Consider the following 26779-nt stretch of genomic DNA (forward strand, 5'->3'; position numbering starts at 1 on the left):
TTCCTTCCGTTTGTTTCTGAAATTAACGATGCTTCGGAAAGAATTCAGTCACAGAATTGCTCGCAAACTCCCTGTCTTCAAAACACTACATTTGCTTTCCTTGTAACAGCTTTGTGTGGTGACGTCACCCCAGGTAACAGTTTATCACAAACGAAACTTAATGTCTTTCAAAGTGCTCTATGGCTATAAAGCTGTAAAAACACAAAGTAGTAATGCAATTATTGATAACTCCCAGTCTCAGCTTCGAGAGGGACACTCACCCAAGGAACACAATTTCCCTCCCAACCCGCCTTCTCCTTCTGGCTCCTCTCCTCCCCTCCGCCTCTATTTGCCCCGCCCAGCGCTTGGCGGGAGGTTTCCTCACGTGACCGCTTCGCGTAATTGCGGAAGACGCACTGCAGCAACATTGTCCAAGAGACGATAGAGTCTACTCTTTACTCCCCTCTCTATGATCCTCTTTGTGACCTGTCGAACAGCACTGGAGTCCCAGAGTTCCGTGCCAATAGTCCTCCACGCCGGAAGAGGGCGGTGCAGAAGCTGACGTTCTCACGACAGGCGCGAGGCGCTCTTTCTCTAAGTATTGAAGGAGCGTGGGAGCTCAAGCGCATGCGCACTCGGTGGTGTGCAGTAGCGAGAGGGAAGACACGACCCGGCTAGAGCTCCGGAGAGCGCGCGTGCGCCGTGGCGAGCTCCGCGCTGTCTGGGCCGCAGTGTGGGAGCCGGTGTGTGACCGCTGTGCGGACCGCAGGGATGTTCCGAAAGGCCCGGCGGGTGAACGTGCGCAAGAGGAACGATTCCGAGGAGGAGGAGCGGGAGCGCGATGAGGAGCAGGAGCCGCCGCCGTTGCTGCCGCCGCCGGCCACTGGCGAAGAACCGGGCCCTGGCGGCGGGGACAGGGCCCCCGGGGGGGAGTCGCTGCTGGGCCCGGGGCTGCCGCCGCCCTCCGCGCTGACCCCGGGCCTCGGGGCTGAGGTGGGGGGCGGCTTCCCCGGCGGCGCGGAGCCCGGCAACGGGCTGAAGCCGCGCAAGAGGCCTCGCGAGAACAAAGAGGTGCCCCGGGCCAGCCTGCTCAGCTTCCAGGACGAGGAGGAAGGTAACCGCCGCGCCTCGGGCACCCAGACCTCTGCATCCCGACCCCAGACCCCCGCCCCGTGGCGCGCCTTCCCGCGACGCCGAACTCCCGCACCCCAGAACAGCCCCTTCCCTCCCGACCGCCCGCGAGTCTTTCCCCGCCTCCGGCCTTGTGCTCAGGCGGGGGACGCGTTCCCACCAGCCTTTTCTCTACTCCTCGTTCTCCCGTGGTCTCCTCCTCCCGGGGAAGGAACTCTGATCCGTCATCCGAGTCTTTGAAGTGGAAATCGGTGCTCCCCGTCCCGTGTCTCTGTCTTGGGTGTCAGAGAACTTGATTTGAGTCCCTCAAAAGATTGCTCTCGGCACGCTCTCTGAGCCCTCTGCAGGCCGCTGAGCCCGCGCCCCGCCGGTGCCCTGCTCCCAGGCATCTTTGAACAGGAAGGCTGGGTTTTGAGAAGCAGGAGTAGGTCTGGGAGCAGAAGTCCGGAGTCACACCTCTGGTTCTAAGTAGCAGACGTCTGCTTTCGCCTTGGGTTTTGGAACAGTGCAGAGACGGTGTAACAGGAAAACATGCAGTTGCTTCCTCCAGTCTCCTGTGAGAAATCAGGCTGCAGTGGATTTAGATTTCTGAACCTAAATGAGCCTTAATTTTTTTTTTTTTTTATGTTAACTTCTCAGCCAGTTGAGTGTTTATAACTTAAGTCTGTGTCATGAAAAATGAAATTAAGAGTTTTGAAAATCTTACATCTTGATTCAAAATGCTTTCATGTTTATAGTTAGGCAGGCAATTTATCTGTTCTGTTACTTTGTTTGAGAGGAGTACAGGTCAGTTTTTGTCTTTGATGGTAGACTATTTGGTAGCTTTGCACTTGACCTAAAATTTCAAATTGAAGAGGGTAGTTTCATCACTAAAACTTATTTTTGCAAAGTAGTTTGCTTTTAGCTTAGTCTTCAACTGTCAGTTTGTGATGGATGTGGAGTTACTCAGACTTGATAGCACCTTTTGATTTTGGATATATTGTTTCAGATTCCTTAATGGTTTGAAGATTATTTTAGGGACTTTCTGAGTGATTTTTTTTCCTCCTGAAGTAGTTGATTTAAGGAAAGTAGTAATAAGTACATTTTTGTAAAGTTACTTGTGTTATGCCTTAAAAGTCTCAAGACGCCGTTACTCCAGATGAATATATGAAGTTGACCTCAGTTTTTGAGAGTCTCTGATAGATATCTGAAGTAATTTTAAATTACTGATTATTTGGGAGTATACACTTGGAAGAATTTAAAAAGCACATTTGATCGTGGGAAAGAAGGAAAAGTGCTTGGTATAGACCTTATTTAATTTCTTTTTTAAGAAAATGAAGAAGTTTTCAAAGTGAAGAAATCAAGTTACAGCAAAAAGATAGTAAAATTGCTCAAGAAAGAATATAAAGAAGATCTTGAAAAATCTAAGATTAAGACAGAACTCAACTCATCAGCAGACAGTAAGTACCAACTAATAGGATTCTTTTGAAGTGACAAATGGACATCTCTTTCTCTGTGATTTGTGACATGTTATGAATTCATTCCTTTCACTGTCATTCTCAAGTGTCCACTTTGAATAAGAAAGCAGTTCTGTTGTTTACTTCACACCCAGTTGCTTTTGTAAATGCATTTTTAAGAAAGATAAATTGTTGCTACTGGAATGTTTCTCTTGCAATAACTAAATCTTCCAGTTTTCTTACTTGTGTGTGGACACAGGTTCATTCCTGTTTAGAGGAGTACTGTAGAAATTCCTCTACTGGTATTTTATGGAGACAAGTTTTTAACATTTTTGGTGCTATTTCCACAGTGGGTTTAATTCTTAGAGAATTTTTAGGAATACAGTAAGGTTAATGTTGATAATACATCCCTTAACAGTCTTCCCTGAAACATGCGTGAAGACTCCTCAGTATGAGGCAGGTACATAGTACAGATGATATCTTTTGTTCCTCTCAAAACCTAAGTTTAATCTCCCCTCCCCATCATGATTAGAGATGGAAGCTCAGACCTCATGTGTGGTAGGCATCACTGAGTAACACCTCCTACCCCTAACTATAAACATTTTTTAAGCCATTATTTTGTCTTTAGGAAAGTAGATTCTTTATAACATGTTTGATCTGAGTTATTGTATAAATGCTTTATAGAAATATCTTTATTTTGTAGAATTATTATTTTACAGGTTCTTATGGATAAGTATGCTGTTCTCACTCAAATATACAATCTAGTTGTGGAGACAACATCATGTAAACAAGACTCCATGTTTAGCAAAATGTCCCAATGAGTGGTCAGAGGCTAACTACACTTTTTTTTTCCCCCAGAGGAGGGAGGACTGCTTCATAGAAAAGTGGGGCACGAAGCTGTATCTTTGATAATTAGAATTCCAAAAAGTAGAAGAGGGAATATTTGGTGATATCAAGAATTAAAATGACTAAAACTGTTTAGAAAAGAGCAAGTGTATCTGACTGGCAAAAGCAGGAGATTGGTAAAGGAAGTAGTTAAGATGCATAATGTGGAAGATACATTATTGACAGATTGTGAAGGATATTCACTATGCAGTAAGGTGTTTAGAATTGCTGGGTTCCTTGGCACACCAAGATGGTGACATGATAAATGCCTTTTGAAACCTTAACCTGGTATTAACATGCAGCATGGATTGGCATGGTTAGAGATTAGAGGTCTGAAGCAGTTTCAACTCAAAGAACAGCTTTGATCTATTTATAATGAGTTTAAAAACATCAAGGTGACTCAATGGGAAATAGTGGATAGATTAAAAATATTTGCTATTAGTATGGTAAAGGAAATGGAAAGAAAGAATTATTTGAGAAACATTCCAAAGGAGAATTGATAGACATTATACATGCTTTTGATGCTAAATTTAAAAGAAATAGTCAAATTTGAGATTTTTGTACCAGGGTGGTTGAGAATAATTATGAATTGTATGTAGAAAAGGGCAGGTAGTAGGAGTAGTAGTATTTTTAGGGGAATTGATTATTTTAGAGTCCAGGAAACTGCCTCATTCTCCCCATACCTCTTGAGAAACAAATGTGTAAAATGAAATAGTATAAGAAAGATCCTGGCAAGTGGGAACTAAAAAAGGCCCATTGCTGTGGTTGCCATTCACACTTGGGTTAGAAATTGAGGTGAGTATGAGGTTTATGAGGTTTCTGTGACTTCTTCCTGCCTTCCACCCTCACATAGTTCTGATAGTCTACTCACCAAATATCAACTGATATCTTCCCCCAAAAGAGGAGCCTTTGTATTTTAGGTTATCATTAATACTGCTGAAAATAGTGGTTCTAGAAGCCCTTTTGTTAATCAGACTTTTTCTACCTCTGGTCTTCCTTACATAAGCAAGATGAATTAACTTCAAGATGAACAATATTGATTCAACCCCCATTTTTGTGATATTCCTAAAATAATGTTTACTCTTTAACTTGAATTTGAATGGAAATGACTAGTGAACAGCTGAAGTTGTAGATTTAGGTATAGTGCTTATTTGAGGTGATAATAAAAAGCGAATGGAATTGAGAGGGAGACAGTATAAAGGAAAAGTTACTGAGGACCAAAGACTACTGTCCTGTAATAAGCATACATATTATGGGGAAGATGTACCAAAGTAAGGCCAAAGAAGAAAAGGAAGGAAAGCTTGAAGATATTTGTCGGTTGTATAAAAAAGATCAGGAAAGTGAGGCCCAAGGCAAAGGGCTATTGACAGGATTGCTAAGTTTTTTCTTGAGGAATGTGTCTGGCCACTAGCCAGGTTTTGTGCCACAAAAAGAAGGAACACCTTTTCCTAAATGACTCAACCTTACTATCAGAATTACCTGTGGCTGCAGTTATTGGATTAGCTTAGAATGGAAGAAACCAAGGGCCATTTGTTTGCTGACTCTGAAAGTTATTGAGAAAGTGGAAGAGAGCAGAGAGAAGTAGAGGACAATAGCCAGAAGGACCAATGAAATCACGTAGAAGAGGAAAGAAAGCCTGACCAAGTTTAAGGTGAAGCAGATAGTTAATTGTGAGAGCAAGTTTCCTGAAGTAGTAGTGGTAAATGAAACCAAAGCACCAGTAGAACCTTGAACAAAGTTGGATGTCTGGATGGGTCACAAGACCACTAACAAAAACATCCAGTTCTCACCCTTATATTTGCTCAGTTATAAGCAAGTAACTCTGAACTCAGTGAAACATTGAATCTTATAAATACTGCTGAAATTATTCATTGTCCAAGCATATCTGATCAAGTAGACTTTCTGCAGTTTTATTTTCAGTCTGCGGAAAGCCATTGATTCAGTGTGAGTTCAGAGCAGAAGGAAATGGGTAGCTTTTTTTTTTTTTTTACTCTACCTAACCGTACATCTGATAAAATGAATTTTAAAGTCTCATAGCTTCAGAATACATTAAGAAGGAAGTCTACGGCTAATGAGATAGGTGGTAAATGGAGGTTAAAAGGAGAAGTCCTTTATCTCTAGGACTCTTAAATTAAGGGACTAGAATGTGGCTTGTGAAGAAGGGAGAACTTTCGAAGCATTTTTAGGAGGGGACCATGCTGGGGAAACAACAGAAAGCATTTTTCTGGGGCTGGGGATATAGCTCAGTTGGTAAAGTGCTTGCATTATAAGCACAGGGCCCTGGGTTCTATCCCCAGCACCGCAAAGAAAAAAAAAAAAAAAAGAAAGAAAAAGCATTTTTCTGATTTAGAATAAACTTTTGCTTTACTCTTACATTATATTCATTGTGCCCATTGTGAATATTGCCAGGTCCAGGGCTTCATGGTAAAAACGCTTTGATTTTCTTGATTTTGCTTGGAATGGAAAGCATAATAGGATTAGTTAGTCATAAGTAATGTAAACCCAGGACAGTTTATCTTAAAGCTGTAGTGATGTCTGTTTGACCCCCAGTGGAAGAAACGCAGTCTTGAGACAGGCCCATGAATGGACTGAAATCGAGAAGCCCTCTTCTCTGCTCATCCAATAGAATGTGGCCACTCCACAGCTCCCTCACATATTATGGTTCTTAAAGCTACCTCATCTCTAATTTCTCTTTGTCCCAATTCCAGATTCCCAGAAAGAGAATCACTTGCCTCTGTTTTCAGTCAGAGCTCATTCTTAAAACATTGAGTCATGGAAGTGGGGTCAGGCTAGCACGGTGTAAATGTGACTATTGGGGGAATCTCACCTCCCTGATGATAGGTAACAAGTTTCAAAGAGAACTGTCTGGTCTGAAAGAAAAAAATTTTCTTTTTTTGTTTGTTTTGTTTTTTAACAGAAAGTTGCCTCAAAGTGGTGTAGAGTTTAGTGGAATGTTGCCATACAAAATGAAATAATGCTTAAAAGAAGTATGAGCAGTTACCTTTGGAGTTCAGAGGAAGACAGTTTGATTAAATTGTTGAAAATTTGACTAAAATTAGCTAAAGTCTTAATCCCTGTATGCTCTATATTATTTTCACCTAAGTATGCCTGTTGGGCTATTTTATATTCATGCATCAGTTTTGAGTTTTTAATAAACAATTGAAATAATCCACGTTTTAGCATTAAGCCTACAATTGAATAAAATGTGCCTCCTTAATTTATGAATTATATTTTAATTACTTCAAAAATTTAGATGAACAACCTCTGGACAAAATAGGGCATGTCAAAGACACCAATCCTGAAGATGGAGTTATTATCAGTGAGCATGGTGAAGATGAAATGGACATGGAGAGTGAGAAGGAGGAGGAAAAGCCAAAGGCTGGTGGAACATTCTCCAATGCTTTATCTTCTTTGAATGTTCTCCGTCCAGGTATGTATTTGAAAATAATTCTTAGAACTAAACTAAGTTCTCAAGAATGGGTCATCTTTAAAAATAGTTATTAAGGAAGGAAATTAGTCTTTCTGATTATTACAACTCTGAAGCCAGGGTGTATACATTTGCAAATACAGAAACTGAGAGAACTAGAAGTTTCCCAGTTTTCCCAAGTGTATTTTCTTTTCTTTTCTTTGTTTTTGGTACTGGGTATTGAATGCAGGGCCACTCGACCATAGAGCCACATCCCCAGCCCTATTTTGTATTTTGGTTTAGAGACAAGGTCTTACTGAGTTGACTTAGTGCCTCACTTTTGCTGAGGCTAACTTCGAATTTGTGATCCTGTCTCAGCCTCCTGAGCTGCTAGGATTTGAGATATGCGCCACTGTATCCCACAACAAGTTTTTTCTCAGATAGGCAATTTTATTAGTAAAGCAACTGTGCTTCAAATAGAGGGGTAAATGGTCACAAAGTATTTTTTTCTGATTAACACTTCAATTCTTTCAAGATCTGCTATAAAAATCAAAAATTGCAGTTAGTTTTATGTCCATATTGTCTTTGTTTTTTGTTTTCTATGGGAAGTAGTTTGCAAATATATATACTGGCTAATCAGCTTTGGAATAAATGAATGGTTTGTAGCCAAATTTCAGTTGCGAAGAGGTACCACCCACCTCTTATTAATGTTTATAAAATTTAAAGAATGCTGAATAAAAATAAATGAATAAAGTGGAATAAAAACTAAAAAAAAAAGAAAAAAGGAACCAATATGTTAACAAAAAAAAAAAGCCTATCCTGGGCCGGGGAACTTGTGATAAATTGTGTACTTGTATCTTTAGTGGCTAGTAGCTATCTGCTGTCGTCCTTTTGGGAAGGTATTTGGCGATATGAATGAATTTTAAGTGTTTCTTATCTGTGACCTTGTTATTTCCTATCTAAAAATTTATCTAGGAGGTGTTTTTATTGCAACATTATTTACAATGAGCAAAATTTAGAAAAATAACAATTAGGCCAGTAGTAAGCTATTAATTCTTAATATAGGCAAAAGGCTATTTTGAGTGTATAGTTGATTATACTTTATCTGTTCAGACAATATTGCTAAGCCATTAAAAATTATGTTTATGTAGAACAACAGGGAGAAAAGTTTTTTATGGTTTAATATGAAAAACAGATACAAAGTTATACATTTAGTATGCTTACATGCAAACTGAAAAACTATAAGAGAAATGTATTATGAATCAGTAGTATTTTTAGGGTCATGAGATTATGGGTGTCATTTTTTTTTATCAATTTTCTAGTTTAGTGATGTAGTTTTATTATTTCTCTTAAAAATGAAAAAGAAAAATACAGATGAAATTACTTTGGTGGTTTTCCCTCATCTCACTCTTTCCATATATACTGCTGTTTCCTTACTGACTTTTAGTTTCCATTTAAACTTAAATAAAAATAAATGAATTAGATTGAAGGCATAGTTTGGGAAGGGGGTGCCAGCAGCTAACATTAAAACATTACTGTGACACAGGTCTCTTCAATTTCCTTATTCTTCATATTTATAAGAAAATATAGATTTCATTACCCTACCACTGCCGTATTTTACAATTCTTAGCATTTGTTTTCAGGAGAAATACCAGATGCAGCTTTTATACATGCTGCAAGGAAAAAGCGTCAAATGGCTCGGGAATTAGGAGATTTCACTCCTCACGATAGTGAACCTGGTAAAGGCCGCCTTGTTAGAGAGGATGAAAACGATGCCAGCGATGACGAAGACGATGATGAGAAACGCCGTATAGTGTTTTCTGTGAAAGAAAAGTCACAAAGACAAAAAATTGCCGAGGAAATAGGTAACTTGATTTAATTGGATGGAAAGTTCATTGCACTGTTATTAAACGCAATTTAAACTTATAATCAAATAAAGATTATTTACATTTACTTAGCTTTTATTTTAGAGAACTGTTCTTGCTTGGGTACAAGCAACTTATTAAAATTTTTTGAAAACTATAACGCGATTATAATTACTGGCATTGAACGCTTTTGTGCTAAACCCTTTACATACATTAATTTATATAATTCTCTCAATGTTCTTAAGAGGCAGTAGATTTTTGTTCTTCCCTTTGTAGAATTGATGTCAAGCTTGCAGAGATTAAGAAACCTAAGATTTTAACCATTACTTTAAATACTAAGACTGAGTTATTAACAGTAGTGCTCAATTCTTGTGAAACCAGACTGCATCGCCCCCCCCATTCCACTTTTTGGGTATTGCTCAATTTCCTTTGTTGCTCATGGTTGCAGGTATTGAGGGGAGTGACGATGATGCTTTAGTAACTGGAGAGCAAGACGAAGAACTCAGCCGATGGGAGCAAGAGCAGATAAGAAAAGGAATTAATATCCCTCAGGTAAGAAGAATTAAACCTCAAAAATTAAAAAATAGTTAAGAAAAAAAGACCTTTTTTCTATTTTGTTAAAGTGAACGTAATACATATTGAATCTTTGTCATTGATTCAGTTAGCATAATCAAGAAAATCACATTTGTTATATGTATTGAACAGGTCTTTAGAAGAAACTGTTAAATTACATCTTGCTTTTTACAGTCAGAATGATGAATTTCTAGTTTCTTAGATCAGTGTTTCTCAAAGTGTTTTTTCAACTAGTCCATCAGCATAACCTAGAAACCCAAATCTTAGAGTTTGAAACTGAGGGTCATGCCCAGCAATCTCTGTTTAACAAGCCCTCTAGGTGATTTTGATGCATGCCAAAGTTTCCTGTATGCCTTATTTTCTCTGACTTCAAAAAAATTATTTCCATTTGTGTATGATCTATTAAAATGTATAAATGCATTCCACTGTCATGTTACAATCTTAATTAGAACAAATTAAAAAATTAGCCCAAAAAAATTACTTTGAAGAAGATAGATTTCCCAGGAATGTGAAAATGCACAGTTAGGTGAAAGACATTTCCCCAAATACTTAACAATGATTTGTTTTATGGAAGTAAATAGTATTGTGGGTAAAATTGCATAAATGTAAACTTTTTTTTTTTTTAAATAGTGTTTTGAGGCAGAATTTGCATGTATTTGAGTGGTGTTAACAAAACAATATAAAGTCTTGGACTAGAGTCAAAAGCCTTTATTATTTCTGATTGCCCATTTATTCTGAAAAACCCATTGGACAAGTCCCTGAGCCTCTTCCATTGATAAAATGATAGTCCTGGATAATTTCTTTAATGTCTCTTCCAATTTTAAACTTTGGATAATCTAATTTTTTAAAAATTACAATCATCAAGTCCATCAAGAAGACATAAGACATTCATCCAACTCTGTATTTGACTTTGAAGAATTCTGTAGTAATTTATTTTAATTGCATGCTGTTTGGGAAATGGGCATAATATTTGTTGTTGTTTTTCTCTTTAAATTTTCAAGACATTTTATTCTTTTTAATGTTTAACTATTAGTTTTCATACATATCCCATTTCTTTTCTAGGTTCAAGCGAGTCAACCCACTGAAGTGAATATGTACTACCAGAACACTTACCAGACAATGCCTTATGGTTCATCCTATGGCATTCCTTATAGTTACACGGCCTATGGATCATCAGATGCCAAATCTCAAAAAACAGATAATTCAGCCCCTTTCAAAACTCCCAGTAATGAGATGACTCCCGTTACTATTGATTTGGTAAAGAAACAGCTTAAAGACAGGTAGGGCAGATCAACTTCTTAAAGACCTGTCCTCTAGCTTTCTGTTCCCTCAGGCAACATGTAGTCTGGGGTAGCAGATGCAGAATATCAGCAAAGAAGATTCACTGGCCCATCTTCAAAAGCCTAACAGAAGATGACTTCATACTTTGTTCTGCTACCTTCTTGGATTACTTCTGTGGAAGCCTCGAAAAGTTATAAAAAAAAAAAAAATGCCACTCCATGATCTTTTTGAAGAAAGTTCTGAGTTTGCACCTCTTGGACTCTGAAAAAGTGTAGTCAAGATATGGGGGGAAAAGCAAAACAGTGAAATTTTGGTTAGCCCACCAAATAACTTTATATGAAGTCTATAAACTACCATTTTTTGAAAGAAAGAGCAGTACAGATGAAAAGATCCCATTCCAAGTATTTTTATGTTCTAATAATGGATCTAAATGCATTATAATAATATTGCAAGAGTCCTGACAGCATAAACTTTTGGATGTAAATGTTATATTTATCCTTTTGTGTTCTGAAGGTTGGACTCCATGAAAGAATTGCACAAAACAAATCGACAGCAGCATGAGAAGCATCTGCAAAGCCGAGTGGATTCTACCAGGGCTATTGAAAGATTAGAAGGGTCTTCTGGGGGTATTGGTGAACGGTATAAATTTTTGCAAGAAATGCGAGGGTATGTCCAAGACTTGCTTGAGTGTTTCAGTGAAAAGGTAAGAATGCAAAAATATTAATCTTTTTGAATAAGGCAAAGTAGGGAGGTCTAGACGGCCTTATGTATATAGAACATTCTTTAATTCTCAGGAAATATCCTCTGAATTCAACTTTAGAAGTGATGAAAAGTCATGCTTCATTTTCTTCATTAGTGGCATTATCTCTTGAGGGTAATATAGTGCCATTGTTAAAAACAGAAAAAAAGAGAGTACCTCAGAGCACATTTAAATAAGACTTTGGCAAGTCTTGTCTCAATATAATGGTAGATTATTGACCAGTGCTGAATAGAATAGAAGGGACTTCTGTGGTGGAATTTTCATTTTATGGTTCGGGTTTAAACTAATTTTTAAAATACTCCTACAAGTAGTTATGTTATTTTTTTTTTTTTTTTTTTTTTTAACTCTAGGTACTTGGTTGCCATTGCTATTACTAGTTTTGATCTAAAAATCCTATATGTCATTCATTTCAGAAATCATTCATTGGGCATAATTTCTTTTAAGGGCTCATTTATTCCAAGTTTTTCTGTTTTTTTCTTTTTTCAGTATGATAGTTGACACAACTTTTTACATCCTATTAACTATTTGTTTTTAAAAATAGCTGCACACAGCTAATTTCTCAACTAACATCCTAATTAATTTTTCTTTAAGATAAATGTACTGTTTGACACACTGGCTTATAAATATTTGTGAACTTTATCACCTTATTGTTCAAAAAAATTGAAGTGATGGTCCTTAAATACTCTGTCTTTAAACTTTGGATTGAAAGGCATATTCCCCTTTTTCATTGGCTAGAATTAGCACAGAATCTGTAATCATAAAGTATGATAAAATGAGTGTTTTACTTTTGTCTTTATTGATTGCTTCAGTACCATCAAACCAAAGGCTAGCAGAAAAACACTGTCTTTGTGATGGGGCTTAATGGTTTCAGTAAGCTTGTGGTCAGATCCAGCATGGTTAGCATTCACTGTGTCTTCTCTATAGGATATATCATGTTTTTCTGTAAACCACATCCCCTTCTTGTTTTCCGGAGAAGTAATAACAGTCTGAGTAATGATGTCCCTTGTGGCGGATCATTTGCTTGGAGGTGGGGAAGAAGCATGAGCGCCACTGTGCTGAGCAGGGACTAGAGTCAGAACTGGAAATGGGACCTAAAATGTATACAGTGACTACATTTTAATTAAAAGGGGTAGATACTTGTAATTTTAAAGATAAGTATTTTATTCTGATATCTTTTATGCATTCATTTGTATTAAGAATGTGTTGATGAGCTGATAATATCAAAATTGTCATCCTGAAAATATTGGGGTTAAAAATTTTTAAAAACTGTTTAGGGACAAATGGATAGATTTGACTATTCAGTTTAGTTGTTATATTTTAAAGATATTCTTTAAGGGTAAGACCATAAAAGATAAACATTCCTTTATTTTTTTTCTCTTAATCTTTCAAGTGATTTTTGAACCTAGATTTTTAAATTATTTGTAAGTCATTTTAACTTTTGATTGTTTTGTTTCCTTATATTTATCTTTCTTCTCATGTTCTTTGCCTTCAATTTGATCCTAAAATAATAATGATTATTTTGAGTTTGGAGAGGGTAAAGAAATTGTCATGGTGCAGACTCTTGAGATAAGTGCATATTGTTAAAAAACTTGAGTGAGAGCTAAAAATGAGTTTTCAGGTTTTAGTTCTCCAAGTTTTTCTTTAGGCTTTGTTAAAGGGCATTTTAAGTACCTAAAGAGAAAAATTACATGATCAGAATCTTAATTATAAGTTGATAAATTCTTCATATTGCCAGCATGGTTGTATGACTCAAAGTAGAGAAATGTTAATGTCCAAGACTAAAAGAATGTATCTTAGGTACATTTGTCTTTAGTTCTGTGTGATTAAAAAAAAGGAGCGTGGGTGGGTGGGAGGTGGAGAAGTGTAAGTGACAATGATTTGGCAGTAAGTCCTTAAGAAAAAGAAAAATGTCAGATTATAACACATTTTAATGAGTCTTTGGACTCAGCTGTCAAGGATAATCATTACAGATTTGGGGACATTGTTGCCCATGGTGTGGCATATTAAAGAACAAAATAACTCCCATTAGCTTGACCTTTGTGTGAATATTTGCCACTTTTGCAATGGAATCATACAAATATATGCAATTGCTTTTATTTCAGACATCTTTGTATTCCACCTATCTTTTTTTATTTTCCGTTTGCAGTCTGTTCAGTTCAGGAAGCTGCTATAACACTTGGTGCCAGAGTTCCCAAACTCTTAAGTAGTATATTTAACATTTGCACTAACCATCAGGAAACTAGAATTTCTGGTTTCCTCAGGTATGTGTAGTGGTTGTTAGTGATTTGTGAAAGTTTCATAGCATTTGGTTAAAGTATAAAGTATTTATAAAGGAGAAAGCTTTCTGGGGCTTTTTTGGACTCTTAGGTCTTAAATTCTATAAGCTTTTGTAGTCTGTATGAATCAGGTAAATGAATTAGCTATGAATATTAGTGTGGAAAAATTTTTTATTGACTTTGTAAGTTGACAGTTTATGTGAAGAATTTTATTACAGAATATGGGAAGATTTAAACATTGGAAAGGAAGAGAACTTTCTAAGTTTGATATGTATTGATTTCAGACAGATTAGTGATAGCTAGAAATTTTGCCCTATCAATCAGTCAGTTACATATGAAATGTGTAATAAAATTTCATAGTACAATTAAGTACTATAAGGGACTTGGTATATAATGAGTGACAGAGCAATTTAAGTGTCCAGTATTGGGCAATTAGCAGCAGACTCTTGTTCTTATATACTCATAGAGCCATTGTGGGTATTTTGGCATTGCACATTGGAGATGGTTTACTTTAATCTTCAAAAATTGTGGTGCAGATCTTAAAAAATTAAAAATGGACATTAACAAGGCTTCTAAGTACTCAGTATTCTCTAAAGATAAGCACTAAAACTTTTGACATTTCTTTACTTGCTCTCTCTGTTAATATAGAATTGTTGAATTTCTTAACCAAACTTTTGCTCCAATAACTAGGCACTGGACATTATTGCACTTACATGGATTTAAAGAAGAAGTGATGTTTCATAAGCATTGCAAAGTTGAATTGCTATTCATGTCCTGTTGGGGATTCATGATTATTTTGTCCATAGAGAGGGTACTTTTTCAGAAATCCGGAAATAGTATGGAACCCTCAAATAAGTAAGCAGCTGAGGAGTTTGGTGTTACGGAGTGTGTTGTATTTTTACAGGTGCCACTGATTAATGAACTTGAATCAGCAATACATCAGCTGTACAAACAGCGAGCTTCCCGCCTTGTCCAAAGACGACAAGATGATATTAAAGATGAATCTTCGGAGTTTTCAAGCCATTCAAGTCAGTCCATCTTGAAGGTTTTTATTTTTCATTAAACAACCTTGTTTACTTAGTGCAGCCTAATTGAAAATTAGAGATGGAGGAGCTTTTTTCCTTTCTTTTTCTTTTCTTTCTCTTTTTCTTTTTTTCTTTTTTGTTTTTTTTTTTTTTTAAAGAAGTTTTCTTGTTCTTGTGTCAGGCAGAATTATAAGAGCATGTACTTGAATTGTGTTTAAGAAAACATGGCCTCACAAAGAAGGTCAAGAACATGCACTAATACACTGTCAGTCTTACTGTTCTTTGGACATATTTTTTCATTTCCCCTAAGAGTATAGAAAGTATATTATCAGTATTTTATCTTAATCACTATTTGGCCTTTTATTTTTTTGTTTTCATTCTGTCCATAACACTGATAAAAATGCTGTTTTTGTTCATAGTAAATGATTTTCAGTTTAGGGACTGGGGAGTTTCATGGTAAGTGGGAGGGAGATTAAAGGAGTTTTGAGCTTCATCAGCCCTTCGGATAAAGCAAATTTTTGTGGGTTTTTTGTATTTTTAAATATTTCCTTCCACTTCACATACTGGGTTTCCTTTACATTAGTTGATAACCTACAATTCTTGAAATTTAGTCTAAAGTGTAGAAATTAATGAATTTATATTCCTTTCCTTGTGACTTGAATTTTGGAAAACCGAATTTAATTGGAAATCTTTTTTTTTTTTTTTAAGTGGATTTTTAAAATAATTATATTATTAGTTTTGTATGTGGGTGCTGAGGATCAAACCCAGTGCCTCCACATGTGCTAGGCAAGCACTCCACCACTGAGCCGCAATCTCAGCCCTGGAAATCTCTTTTTAAATAGTATAGCTGAGATTCTTTAATCATGTTTTAAAAAGCTCTTCGATTTCATTTTTCCCACTGACTTCCATATTGATGTAATAGGAATTTTCCTAATGTGGGTTCTTCATGGCTTGTATGTCACCACTTTGTTCCCTGTGTCCATAGTATCAAATGAAAGTATGTATCAAAATTACCTGAGATACTCATTTAAATGCAGATTTCCTGGTCCTGTCCCTAGAGATTCTTACTAGGTCTTCCAAGTCCAGAAATCTGCATGTTAAACAACCATTCCAGGTAATTCAGATGCAAAGAGTCTTCATGTTTTTCTTAGAGCCAGTGCTTTGCCATACAGGGTATTCTGGGAAAGAGTCCTCCTGTGTGTCACATGGGTTTTGGAGAGTCTTAAAAACATGATAATGTGGCCCTCAGAGCTGAGACAGACTCATCTGTGAGCTTTATAAATGGCTTTGACCCATTTTTGCCACAGAAGTTTAAGTTGACTTAACACTGGGCACCTAAATGACTAATGCATCCTTCCCAGATCACTTTTTGATCCAGACAAAACGAGATTTCTGGGGAAGATTACAGGTAAACATGATTTGGAAGGAGGAAAATAATTTCCTTTCAAGTTAAATGGTTTGTGTGAGCTATATATCTTATTAAATCTTCCCTCCCATCTATAATCTGCTTTTCATAATAAGCAGCTATTTACTTACAATGGAATTTGAAGTAGGAGTTGAATGATGTATGTTAATTTTAGATGGAAAGTTGGAAAGAATTTAAATAATGGGAAAATGAAAAATACTATCCTAGTGGGAATACACATTAATTGACAAAGATTGAGGAAAATTACATGGGACACTGACTCGGTTCATTTTCTGATTTTTTTCTTCTTTTAAGAAGCAAAGCATATATTGAAATTTCATCTGTTCATAAGCATTTATCTGCAACCTGTGATTACGTGTAAACAGTTCTTACAGAAGTGAAGGAGGCCATCACTTTAGTCATCTAAACTGACATTATTAACTAATGAACTCTGGAACATACCTTCTTCCTTATATCAGTTATTTTAAAATACAAATGAAGAATTCAGTTAAAAAATGTCAGCTTTTAAAAATAGTAAGATGTAGAATAGGATACACTGAAGTGGAAAACTAATTTTCAGTTTTGTTTTTCCTGTTGCCAGTTGTAGTGACATCTCTTGATACGTGGGGAAAAATATGCACAAGCCTTGAATGGATTTCATTCATCTTACATGTGTTCTGGTCCTCTCATCCCCAATCCCTTAACTTAGGTTTATTCCTTCCCATTAGGATCCTGTATTTTTCCAGAGTGTCTTCATAGTATGGGGGTAAAATGTAGAAGTGAGTGAAGTATAGCAGATAGATGTTTTCCCCAACCTTTCCATTGTAGGAAAGAGAGCCAAGGAGTCTTTTTTGGCAAAATAGAATGGGTCCAGAGGAAAGATATTGGAGCATTAACTTTTGGGGAGCCCAACAAAATAGTTGGCACCCTACCAGTGATCTGATGGAGATGGCACTTCTTGACAGCTCCCACCTTGTGCACACAGAACTTCCATTCATGCTCTGTATATGTGAATGGACTGTTAGTTATCACCAGAAAGACTACCATCAACATGGGACCAGAGGGATTGCAGAAACAGTGTTGGTGGCAAAAGAAAAGTTTAACACTTAATTGATAATTTCAGGGACATAATAGAAGGTATCTTAACAAAAGTATAGGATACTATAGAAGAATGGTTTTGTAAAAATAAGAAGTCCCTTCTTAGAAACTAAAAGTATGGTAAATAAAATATACATTTAAATAAGAGAGTTAGAAACCAAAGTTAGAAAATTGCCCTAGAAAGTTTGCAAAATGAGAGATGGAAAATAGAAGGAAGTAGGGAGAGAGAAGTAAAGTCTGTTGTGGAAGAGTACTGCTTGAGAAGGTATAAACTGACCCTACTCAGATAGGTAGGACTTTTAGTCTTCAGTGTTGCCTTCGTCTAAGAATAAATTCCTACAAAGCAAAATTAGAGTAAAATAGAATAAATCATTAAACTCTTGGCAACAACAATATTTTCTTAGGTCTTTCTACCTGTTTCTTTGCTGTCATTTCATGCCATTTGATATGTGATGCCTAAATTCTTTCTTAAAAATATAATCTTTTATTTCCCCTTTGCACAGGTAATTTAGATTTTTTGTTTGGTCATAATAGCATAAACTAGTCCTGTTACTTAAACATCAAAATAGTGAATAAGCCCAGTTGCATTTGGGTAGGGTTGTTGAACTCTTAATGAGAAATTGATTCTTTAATTTTTCTACTTCTTTTCATGGGAACCCAGAATAATACTGAGATATGTTCTAAACTAAAATCCTATCCAGTTTACCGTTATTACAGAATCCTGCTGTTGAGATTAGCAAGCAGTCTGTCATAATGGCTTGTTCTGTACAAACTCTTTCCTCAGTATTGTTGAAGGAAGGCCTTTAATTTTAACTATTGTTGTTTTACAGATAAAGCACTGATGGCACCAAACCTTGATTCCTTTGGGCGTGATCGGGCACTGTATCAAGAGCATGCCAAACGTCGGATTGCAGAGCGAGAGGCTAGGAGGTAATTCTAAAGATGCTTACTGTGGCTTTGTTTGGAAGGGAGGAATCTCTTTTATCTAACTTCGTGTTGGTCTGTAGGACTCGTCGTAGACAAGCCAGAGAACAAACCGGGAAGATGGCAGATCACCTTGAAGGCCTTTCTAGTGATGATGAGGAAACTTCCACAGACATTACTAATTTCAATCTGGAAAAAGGTAAGACTTTTATTTGGAAATAAGACTTGTCAATTTGGTTTTTACTTGGCTGTGTTTTTTACCAGGAAATTGTTGAAATTTTTGTGGCCTCTATATTAAATTGTATAACGAATATCATGCTGAATTCTCAGAAAATTCAGGTGTATTTAGGACTTGAAGAGCATATCTGATATTACTCTTGAGAATATTAAGTGACCAAAAAATGTTCAACCCTGGTATAGCTGTGCTGCAGCCTATCTAATCTGGAAAAGTATAGCAGGACATTGGGGCACTTGGTCTGAAGGAGCTTTCTGTTTTGGGGAATCATGAATAATTTCTATCAAGAGGACTAATTAGATGCCAGGCATTCCCAAAGGGTCCCGAAATATACCTTTCCCACCTTTGGCTGTAGTTATTTGAAATTGTGTTGTCTGCTAGCCATAACAGAAGCTTATTTCCTCCTACTTATTTCATAGTGAATATTTCTGAATGTGTAGAAATTTTGAGAAATAGCAGTGATCACCCATGTGCTTGTCACCCAGTTTGAACAGTGCCTACTTTTCACCAAGTTCACTTTATCTGTGTGTGCATGGTGTTAAACTATGAAAGTAAATTATAGTAGATGACATTTCACCTCTAAAAACAGCTGGAGTGTTTCATAAGAACACTGTGTGTAATCACAGTACCATTAACACAACTAAGAAAACTAATATTTCTTAATATAATGACCCTATCAATTTTTCTCAGTGGTTATCTCAGGAAAAACAATTTTTTGAACTCTTGTTTTTTTGATGTTTTGCTTGTTTTCGAAATCAGGATCTTCCCAAGATTCATGTTTCACATTTGGTTGTTATAGCTTTTGATCTAGAGGAAATGAGTATCTATTAATACTCACTCTTGCTTGTTTATTTGTTTAAAGACATTAACTTTTTAAAGAGACTAGGCCACTTATAGAAAACCTCCTCAATTCTGCATTTATCTGTCTGTTGTGGTATTGTTTAACTTGTTCTTCTATTCATTATTTTTTACTTTTCTTGTAAATTGGAATTCAGGGTCTGAATGCTTAATTAGATTCTGGTTAAATTTTTTTTTTTTACAAAAATACTTCATAGAGGATGCTGTTTCTTATATAATTTCACACGACAAATGCTAGATTGTCTCACTTTAAGGGGTCTTAAGATTGATCTCTCCATTAAAAAGATTTCCTAAATCATCTGGAGCATCACACAACTATCTATTCCAAAGTAACTTTTCACTTCAAAATCCTAGCATCTATTCTTCTGAAACTTGACTGTGTCAAATTATTGTAATCACCAATAGATTGTGTGCACGTTGCTAGGTACTGAACCCAGAGATACTGCACTGCTGAGCTATATATCCCCAGCCCATTTTTTAAATTTTGAGACAGGATCTTGCTAAGTTGTCAAGGTTGGTCTTCAGCTTAGCTGTACTCCTTCCTCAGACTCTGGAGTACCTGGGATTGCAGGCACGTGCCACCACGCTCAGCTACCAACAGACTTGAAAAAGGGACATGATTGGTCACTGATCATGATGCATAACTAATTTACATAGCATTTTGTGGACTGAAAAACTAGCAGCAGCAAAATTTGTATTTTAAGCAATTATAGTTGATAAAACATGGTTGCTGAAATTTGAACCATGTCAGGGGAGTGGCATTACTTAACTAAGTTTCTGTAATAGAAAATTGCATATATTGAAAAAAAGTTGTACACATTGGAAACTTGCAAAAACAAGAACTGGTTATGCATTGGAGTTCCTAAAAGATAAAATAAACCTAAACTTCTGTTTATCCTTTGTTCTAAATTGCAGTTAATAAATTAGTCCTTTATTAATGAGCCTCTTATTGATATTCAAGCTTCAGTGAAAATAGTGAACTGACTTTTTTTTCTACTTTACACTAAATTATGATTCTTTGTGGGGTTTTGTTGTTGTTTTAGATCGCATTTCAAAAGAATCCAGCAAGGTTTTTGAAGATGTCCTTGAGAGTTTCTATTCAATTGACTGCATTAAATCACAGTTTGAAGCGTGGCGTTCAAAATACTACATGTCCTACAAGGATGCTTACATTGGCCTTTGTTTGCCAAAGTTGTTCAACCCCCTCATCAGACTGCAGCTTCTCACTTGGACTCCTCTTGAGGTGAGTGGCTTCCATCACTGTTGGAAAGCAATGTAATGTGATTCCTCTGTCATTTTAGTCTTAAAATAGAGATATATGCTTAAGCAACATGTTTTTCAGAGGAGATAGGGCATGGACTATGACTAATATAGACTGTATCTGGGAATAATCTTATGATTTTTTGAAGTTTCATCCTTTCCCTTTTTTGATTTACATATAAATTCTTGCTCAACTAAAATTATATGTAGTAACTCTTGTATATGTATGTGAATAGTGAGAACTTAGTCCTTTTATCCTAGCAGAATTTAACCTAATGGGAAAGCATAATGGGATAGGTGGGAAAGGTCTTGAATTAAGTCAGTGGCAGTGGAAATTGAGAGGGTGAGACAAATTAAATGTGGGAAATAGAACCAATAGGGCCTTTTGGCCTCTATGTAAGAGAAGAGACTAGAACTGGCTATTTGAGACTAGTGATGTTTATGATAGGGTTTTGAAAGTTACAGTAATTTGGGTGTATCTCTGTGACTGATGTTGACTGGGTTGAATATGTAAATTATAAGGACAAGGGAGCTGTGAGTGTAGCCCTGGAAACAACTGAAATAAATGAGCTCTGGAACCATTTAACTCACAAGCTCTGTCAGGCCTTGTGGAGTGTCCCCTGTGTGTGTGTCTGTCTTGGTATTTAGTGGAGGCTCAAATCTGTGTGTATTCGGAGGTCTTTTACTATATAGCTTCTTCCTTTGCCCTACAACTTCAACAATCTCAGTTTCTTAGAATTTCCACTGCTGTATCAACTTGGCAAGTCTACTGTGCTCTGCATGGAATCCTCATCCCATTCTAGTGTCCTGAGACAGCATCTCACTTCATTTGAGTCCCTTTAGTGGATCATAATCCTTGCTCCCTCTGTTCCATCATTTGGAAATACATGTTTCATATATTTTGTCCAGTTTTTACTGATTATAACTAAAGGCTAAATCTAGTTTCTCTTACTTCTGGCTTGAAATGGAAGCAGTCACTATTTTAACTGTTTGGGTATCTTTTTAACGGTTTAGGCAAAATGTCGTGACTTTGAGAATATGCTGTGGTTTGAGTCTTTGCTGTTTTATGGTTGTGAAGAACGAGAGCAAGAAAAAGATGATGTAGATGTTGCACTACTACCTACCATTGTGGAAAAGGTGATTCTTCCTAAACTAACAGGTAAATCTCCTGTCTTCTGAATTTCAGACCATTGGGCTTCCCAAATCTATTTTTGAGAGTTTTTAATCTAGAGCATATTTCCTTATAAACATTGCATAATAATAATAGTTAACAATAGGCCCAGAGATGGCTAGACGGTAGGGAACTCTTAACTTGAGACTTGAAGACCATGTTTGTGTGTGCCTAGAATTGGGGACAGTAATTGATTTGTAGGTGAGTTTTAGTGACCCTAAGACAGCCTGAAGTCAAACTGAATACATAGTTTGGGATGTGGTAATGTGTGAGCATATCTGGGGGGCAATTTCAGTGCTTTCATCAATTTCTCAAAAAGATTAGGGGGATAGGAACCTATTTTAAGTATTAAAAATGAACTTTAAATAGCTGGGTGTGATGGCACATACCTGCAATCCCAGCAGCTGGGGAGGCTTAGGCAGGAAGATGATGAGTTCAAAGCCAGCCTCTGCAACTCAGCGAGGCCATGAGCAACTTGGGGAGACCCTGTCTCTAAAAAAAATACAGAAAAAGGGCTGGGGATGTGGCTCAGTGGTTAAGTGCCCCTGGGTGTAGTTCCTGGTACAAAAATTAAAAGAAGAATAATGAATTTAAGTTTAGTTAGAAATTCTTCATACTGAGACATCCTTTGGTATACAAAAATCCTCCCCCCATCTTTATTTTCACTGAGTAGCGTAAATAAGAATGTATCACCTCTGCACATTCCTGTATGCTCAGCATTCCCACAGTTAATTGAACAAAGAACATTGAAGCTTGTTTTATAGAGAGAAGGAATAAATCAGGATTTACATTTATTATAGAACTGCTTAACATCAGATTTAAAGAAACTGCAGTTTACTTTTGTATTTCAACATATCCTATTTTTTTCTTAATAGTGATAGCAGAAAATATGTGGGATCCTTTTTCTACAACACAGACTTCAAGAATGGTTGGAATTACACTAAAATTAATAAATGGATATCCTTCAGTAGTGAATGCAGAAAATAAAAATACCCAGGTAATTTACTATCTTTAAGAGACTTTTTTTTCCCCCTTCCTTTTGAAAATGAACAAGAGTTGACAATAAATGGTTATTCTAAATCATCTAAAAATTGTATTTTCCTACTTGGACATCATGAACCTTTAATGCTGTTGTCCCTTCATGGACGTTCTTGGCTAAATGTGAAAAAGGTGTTCTTTATCATTGTTTACTTTTTACTGACCTCATTTTGAAAAGAAGCAAAGTATGTGTCTGATCTTAAATCTTCATATAGTAGACTAGGGGATTGAAAGATCTCTAAATGACTTTATTTCTTGGTAATTGTTGAGGGGTCACTTAATAGAGAGTTGTAAATATTAATGAGTTTAGGGCCTTCAGTGAGGAAAATAAAAAATTTAAGAAAATGGTTCACTCAAAATTCAGTACACAATTATATGGTTTGGAATATGGCTTATTTTTATTATCATAGCTCTTATTGAAGCATGTGATCTACTTTTTTAACTCTTTAGGTATACCTAAAGGCACTTTTGTTGAGAATGAGAAGAACTTTAGATGATGATGTGTTCATGCCCTTATATCCAAAAAAGTAAGTGACCATTAAGAACATGAAGAATAATATTCTCCATTCTCTTTCACAGAAGGCTTCTAAAATTCTAGAAGACTAAAAATAGCTTGAAATATAAACTTAACCTATATAGTATAAACTCAGAAAGTTATTCCCTTAAGTGCCATAAAACAGTTAATGCTCTTTGTTCTCACTCAGCCTCAGAAATAAATTTTCGTTGACCCTTAAACATAGTATTTTCCAGAATGTAATTGTTTGAAAAATTACTTTTTTTTTTTATTGAGGTGCTGGGTTCTGTACCCAGCATACTCGGCACCTCACACATGCTAGGTAAGCGTCCTACCACTGAACATACCTCAGCCCCCTACTTAATTCTATTGTTAAACTCTTTTACTTATAGAAATATTTGTTTATAGGGATCATTCATTTGGGGGCACTTATATATAAAATATTTGATCATGGTGTATTTTCTCTTTCCTAGTGTCTTAGAAAATAAAAATTCTGGGCCTTATTTGTTTTTTCAACGACAGTTTTGGTCTTCAGTTAAGGTATGTATTCATAGGCTATCTTAAATATACTGAGATTTTGTTTGACTTCATGTTATATTTTGAGAATATTTTCATTTTTGATTAGCTATGTAGGGGTAGAGCTACTTATAAATACAGAAGCTCCATTTTACCAACTAATTTCATTCCCAAAGTTTATTTAAGTTTGATATTTCCATAGGAGAAAATGAATTCTGAGTTTCAAAGTGAGGCCCAAGCTACCAACAAACCACCTAACTAAATAAACCATAACTAATGTATTCAGCAGATAGAGTACAGGGTCTCTTCAGAGTTTTAGGGATTTAGCACTGAATGAGATAGAAGTGGATCTTTTGTGGAGTTCACAGTCCAGCACAGTTGACAGATAGCAGGTAATCACAGATGTGATGAGTTTTAAAGGAGAAATTCAAGGTAGTAATGGGAGCATCAAGACCTTGACTAGCTAGTTGCAGGAGATCATCTTTCACTCCAAGGTTGTGCACCAGAGGAATAAATGGAACTTGACTGTGAGATGAAGGAGAACAAGCTACCCTACAGAGACTGAAAATACATATGGCTAAGAGGTATTAGGGAGTCTTGATGACAGACTCTAGTAAGTCATGTGCAAGATTGATGGGTAAAAGTTATAGAAAGCCACCAGATTCTTTTTCTTTAAAGTATAATTTACAGGACTTTTTTTTTAAAGTATAATTTACAGGACTGGGGTTGTGGCTCAGTGGTAGAGTGCTTGCCTAGCACATGTGAGGCATTGGGTTCCATCCTTAGCACCACATATAAATTATTAAAGTAAAAAAAGGTTCTTCAACAACTAATAAATTAATACTTACTAACAACTAATTAATACTTAAAAAGTATAATTTATATACATTTACTCTTTAGTATATAGTAAGTGAGTTTTGAGTGAATGTAGTTGTGTTATCACTACTAAAATGAAAAATGTGTAACACTTTCAGCATTCTGAGAAATTTCCCATTCCCTTCTGTAGCAAAGCTCACCCTAACCTCTCCTGGCCACTTGCCCTGTATATTATGTCTATGGTTTTCTTTTCAAGAATGTTTTTATCTGTACAATTATAATATAGCAGGGAGCCTTTTGAGTCTGCCTCTTTCATATGACAGTGTATTTGAGATTCAGTTACATTGTGTGTTATCAGTAGTTCATTGCTTTCAAATTGGGCTGTTATTTTCTTACTATGCTTAAAGTCCTTTCTGTATTCTGTAGAGAAGTCCTTTTGTCAAATAATGATTTTTTGAAAAAATATTTTTTAAGTGGAAGATGGACACAAGACCTTTATTTTATTTTATTTTTTTTACATGGTGCTAAGGATTGAACCCAGTGCCTCACACATGCTAATAATACACAAGTGCTCTACCACTGCATCACAACCCCAGGCCCTCGAGTAATGATTTGCAGAGTTTTTTTTTTTTTTTTTTTTTGTGTGTGTGTGTGTGTGTGGTTTGCCTTTTCATTCTTTTAATAGTATTCTGTGTGTAGAAGTTCTTAATTTTGATGAAGTCCAGTTTATCAATTTCCTATTATGGATTATGCTTTATGTCATATTTGTAAAATCTTTCTCTTAACATAAGGTTGCAAGGTTTTTCTTCTATCTCTTTTTTTAGAAGTTTCATAGTTTTAGGTTTTATATTTAGCCCTATAATCTGTTTTGAGTTAATTTTTATGATGGGCATGAGGCCTGGATTAAGGTTCTTTTGTTTCAGCCACCCTTTGTTAAAAAGACTATCCTTTTTCACTGAATTGCTTTTGTACCTTTGTTGAAAAGTAGGCGACTATATATATATATATATATATGTGGGTCATGGGAGGGTTTTTAGCAGAGCAGGGTCATGAACATTACCATTTTTAAAGATTATGTTTTCCTGCTGTGTGGAGGTCATGGGTAGTAGTAGTGAAAATGAGAACTTGTATTTTTTAAACATTATCTCGTTGAATCCTTAGAGTGGCTCCACAGTAGACACTGTTATTCTCACTCTGCAGATGGGCACAAATAACCTGCCCAAAGTTGTTTCATTGGTAACGGTACAATTGGGACTCTAGCTCAGGCCAGTAGCTCTTTTCACCTGGTGTTCTGAGTTAATACCTAATGCCCCCAAGGCCTCCCTTGTAAATAATGAATTCTTTATTATGCGGCTGGAATGGAACTAGGAAAGTCACTCATCACTTATTTCTCTCACAGAACCCTGTTTGAGAAAGGGTACTTTATAGAGCTCATCTTCCTGTTTTTACTGGAGTAACTGCAGGCTGCAGAAAGAGATAATGGTAGCTTAGACTATGAGGGCAGCAGCAGGAACTAGAGAAATGACAGATGGGTTGGAGGTGGAGTTAAATAAGTTGAAGAAGAGACCAAGAATGGCATTCAGGTTTTTCACCTGAGCATTTGGTTGGGTAGTTGTTACCATTTATTGATAAGCTAGAAAGTCTTTTGGTGGAATGGAAAAGGGCCTCCATTTTATGTTAATGACAAGAACGTCCTATCTTCTGAGAGTTCATAGGACTATCTGAGGCATAATTTTGAATAGAGGACACTTTTCTAAGAAACAGCATTGCTCAGTAGTACTTTAGGCAGTGATGAAAAATGTTATGTGTGCTGACTAATATGGTAGCCACTAGCTACATGTGGCTATATAAATTTTAGCTAATTAAAATTCAAACCTTCCACTATTCTAGGAAATAGCTGGACACTTGAAAAGTGCTGTACTTTGGCAAGGCATTATCCTATATATTTCATGTGGCATTTTATTGTGTAACTAATTTACTTTATTCCTAATTTAATTGCTTAACATTGCTTCTTTTTTTCCCCTTCTTTCTAGCTATTAGGAAATTTTCTTCAGTGGTATGGCATTTTCTCAAATAAAACTCTTCAGGAGTTATCAATTGATGGTTTATTAAATAGATACATTCTCATGGCTTTTCAGAATTCAGAATATGGAGATGACAGTATCAAAAAAGCCCAAAATGTGAGTTGTGATACCTATTATTGTTTTTAAAGCACATAACTCAAAATAAGTTTCCTTTGTTCAAAGAGGGATATGAGAATTTTATGACTGCCTTTTATTACCAGACTTACTGTAAGGCTGGCAATCAGTTTACCCAGATAGTTGCAA

General features: G+C 36.2%; 1 protein-coding gene across 1 annotated transcript in view; it reads left to right on the plus strand.

Annotated features, from left to right (window-relative positions):
* The first annotated feature begins 600 nt into the window (after nt 1–600).
* The window catches only part of PAXBP1 (PAX3 and PAX7 binding protein 1), a 31216-nt gene continuing 5037 nt past the window's right edge, over nt 601–26779 (plus strand). Inside the window, exons 1-16 of the mRNA XM_079101341.1 lie at nt 601–1093; nt 2421–2549; nt 6685–6861; nt 8481–8702; nt 9151–9254; nt 10338–10555; nt 11070–11259; nt 14497–14620; nt 17951–18050; nt 18128–18243; nt 20181–20380; nt 21412–21556; nt 22444–22565; nt 23057–23133; nt 23594–23660; nt 26486–26632. Of these exons, the coding sequence (XP_078957467.1) occupies nt 751–1093; nt 2421–2549; nt 6685–6861; nt 8481–8702; nt 9151–9254; nt 10338–10555; nt 11070–11259; nt 14497–14620; nt 17951–18050; nt 18128–18243; nt 20181–20380; nt 21412–21556; nt 22444–22565; nt 23057–23133; nt 23594–23660; nt 26486–26632 (2481 nt within the window). The 5' untranslated portion in view covers nt 601–750. The remainder of the gene's footprint in view (nt 1094–2420; nt 2550–6684; nt 6862–8480; nt 8703–9150; nt 9255–10337; nt 10556–11069; nt 11260–14496; nt 14621–17950; nt 18051–18127; nt 18244–20180; nt 20381–21411; nt 21557–22443; nt 22566–23056; nt 23134–23593; nt 23661–26485; nt 26633–26779) is intronic.

Source organism: Sciurus vulgaris (assembly GCF_902686455.1).
Source record: "Sciurus vulgaris genome assembly, chromosome: 10".
NCBI classification, from domain to species: Eukaryota; Metazoa; Chordata; class Mammalia; order Rodentia; family Sciuridae; genus Sciurus; species Sciurus vulgaris.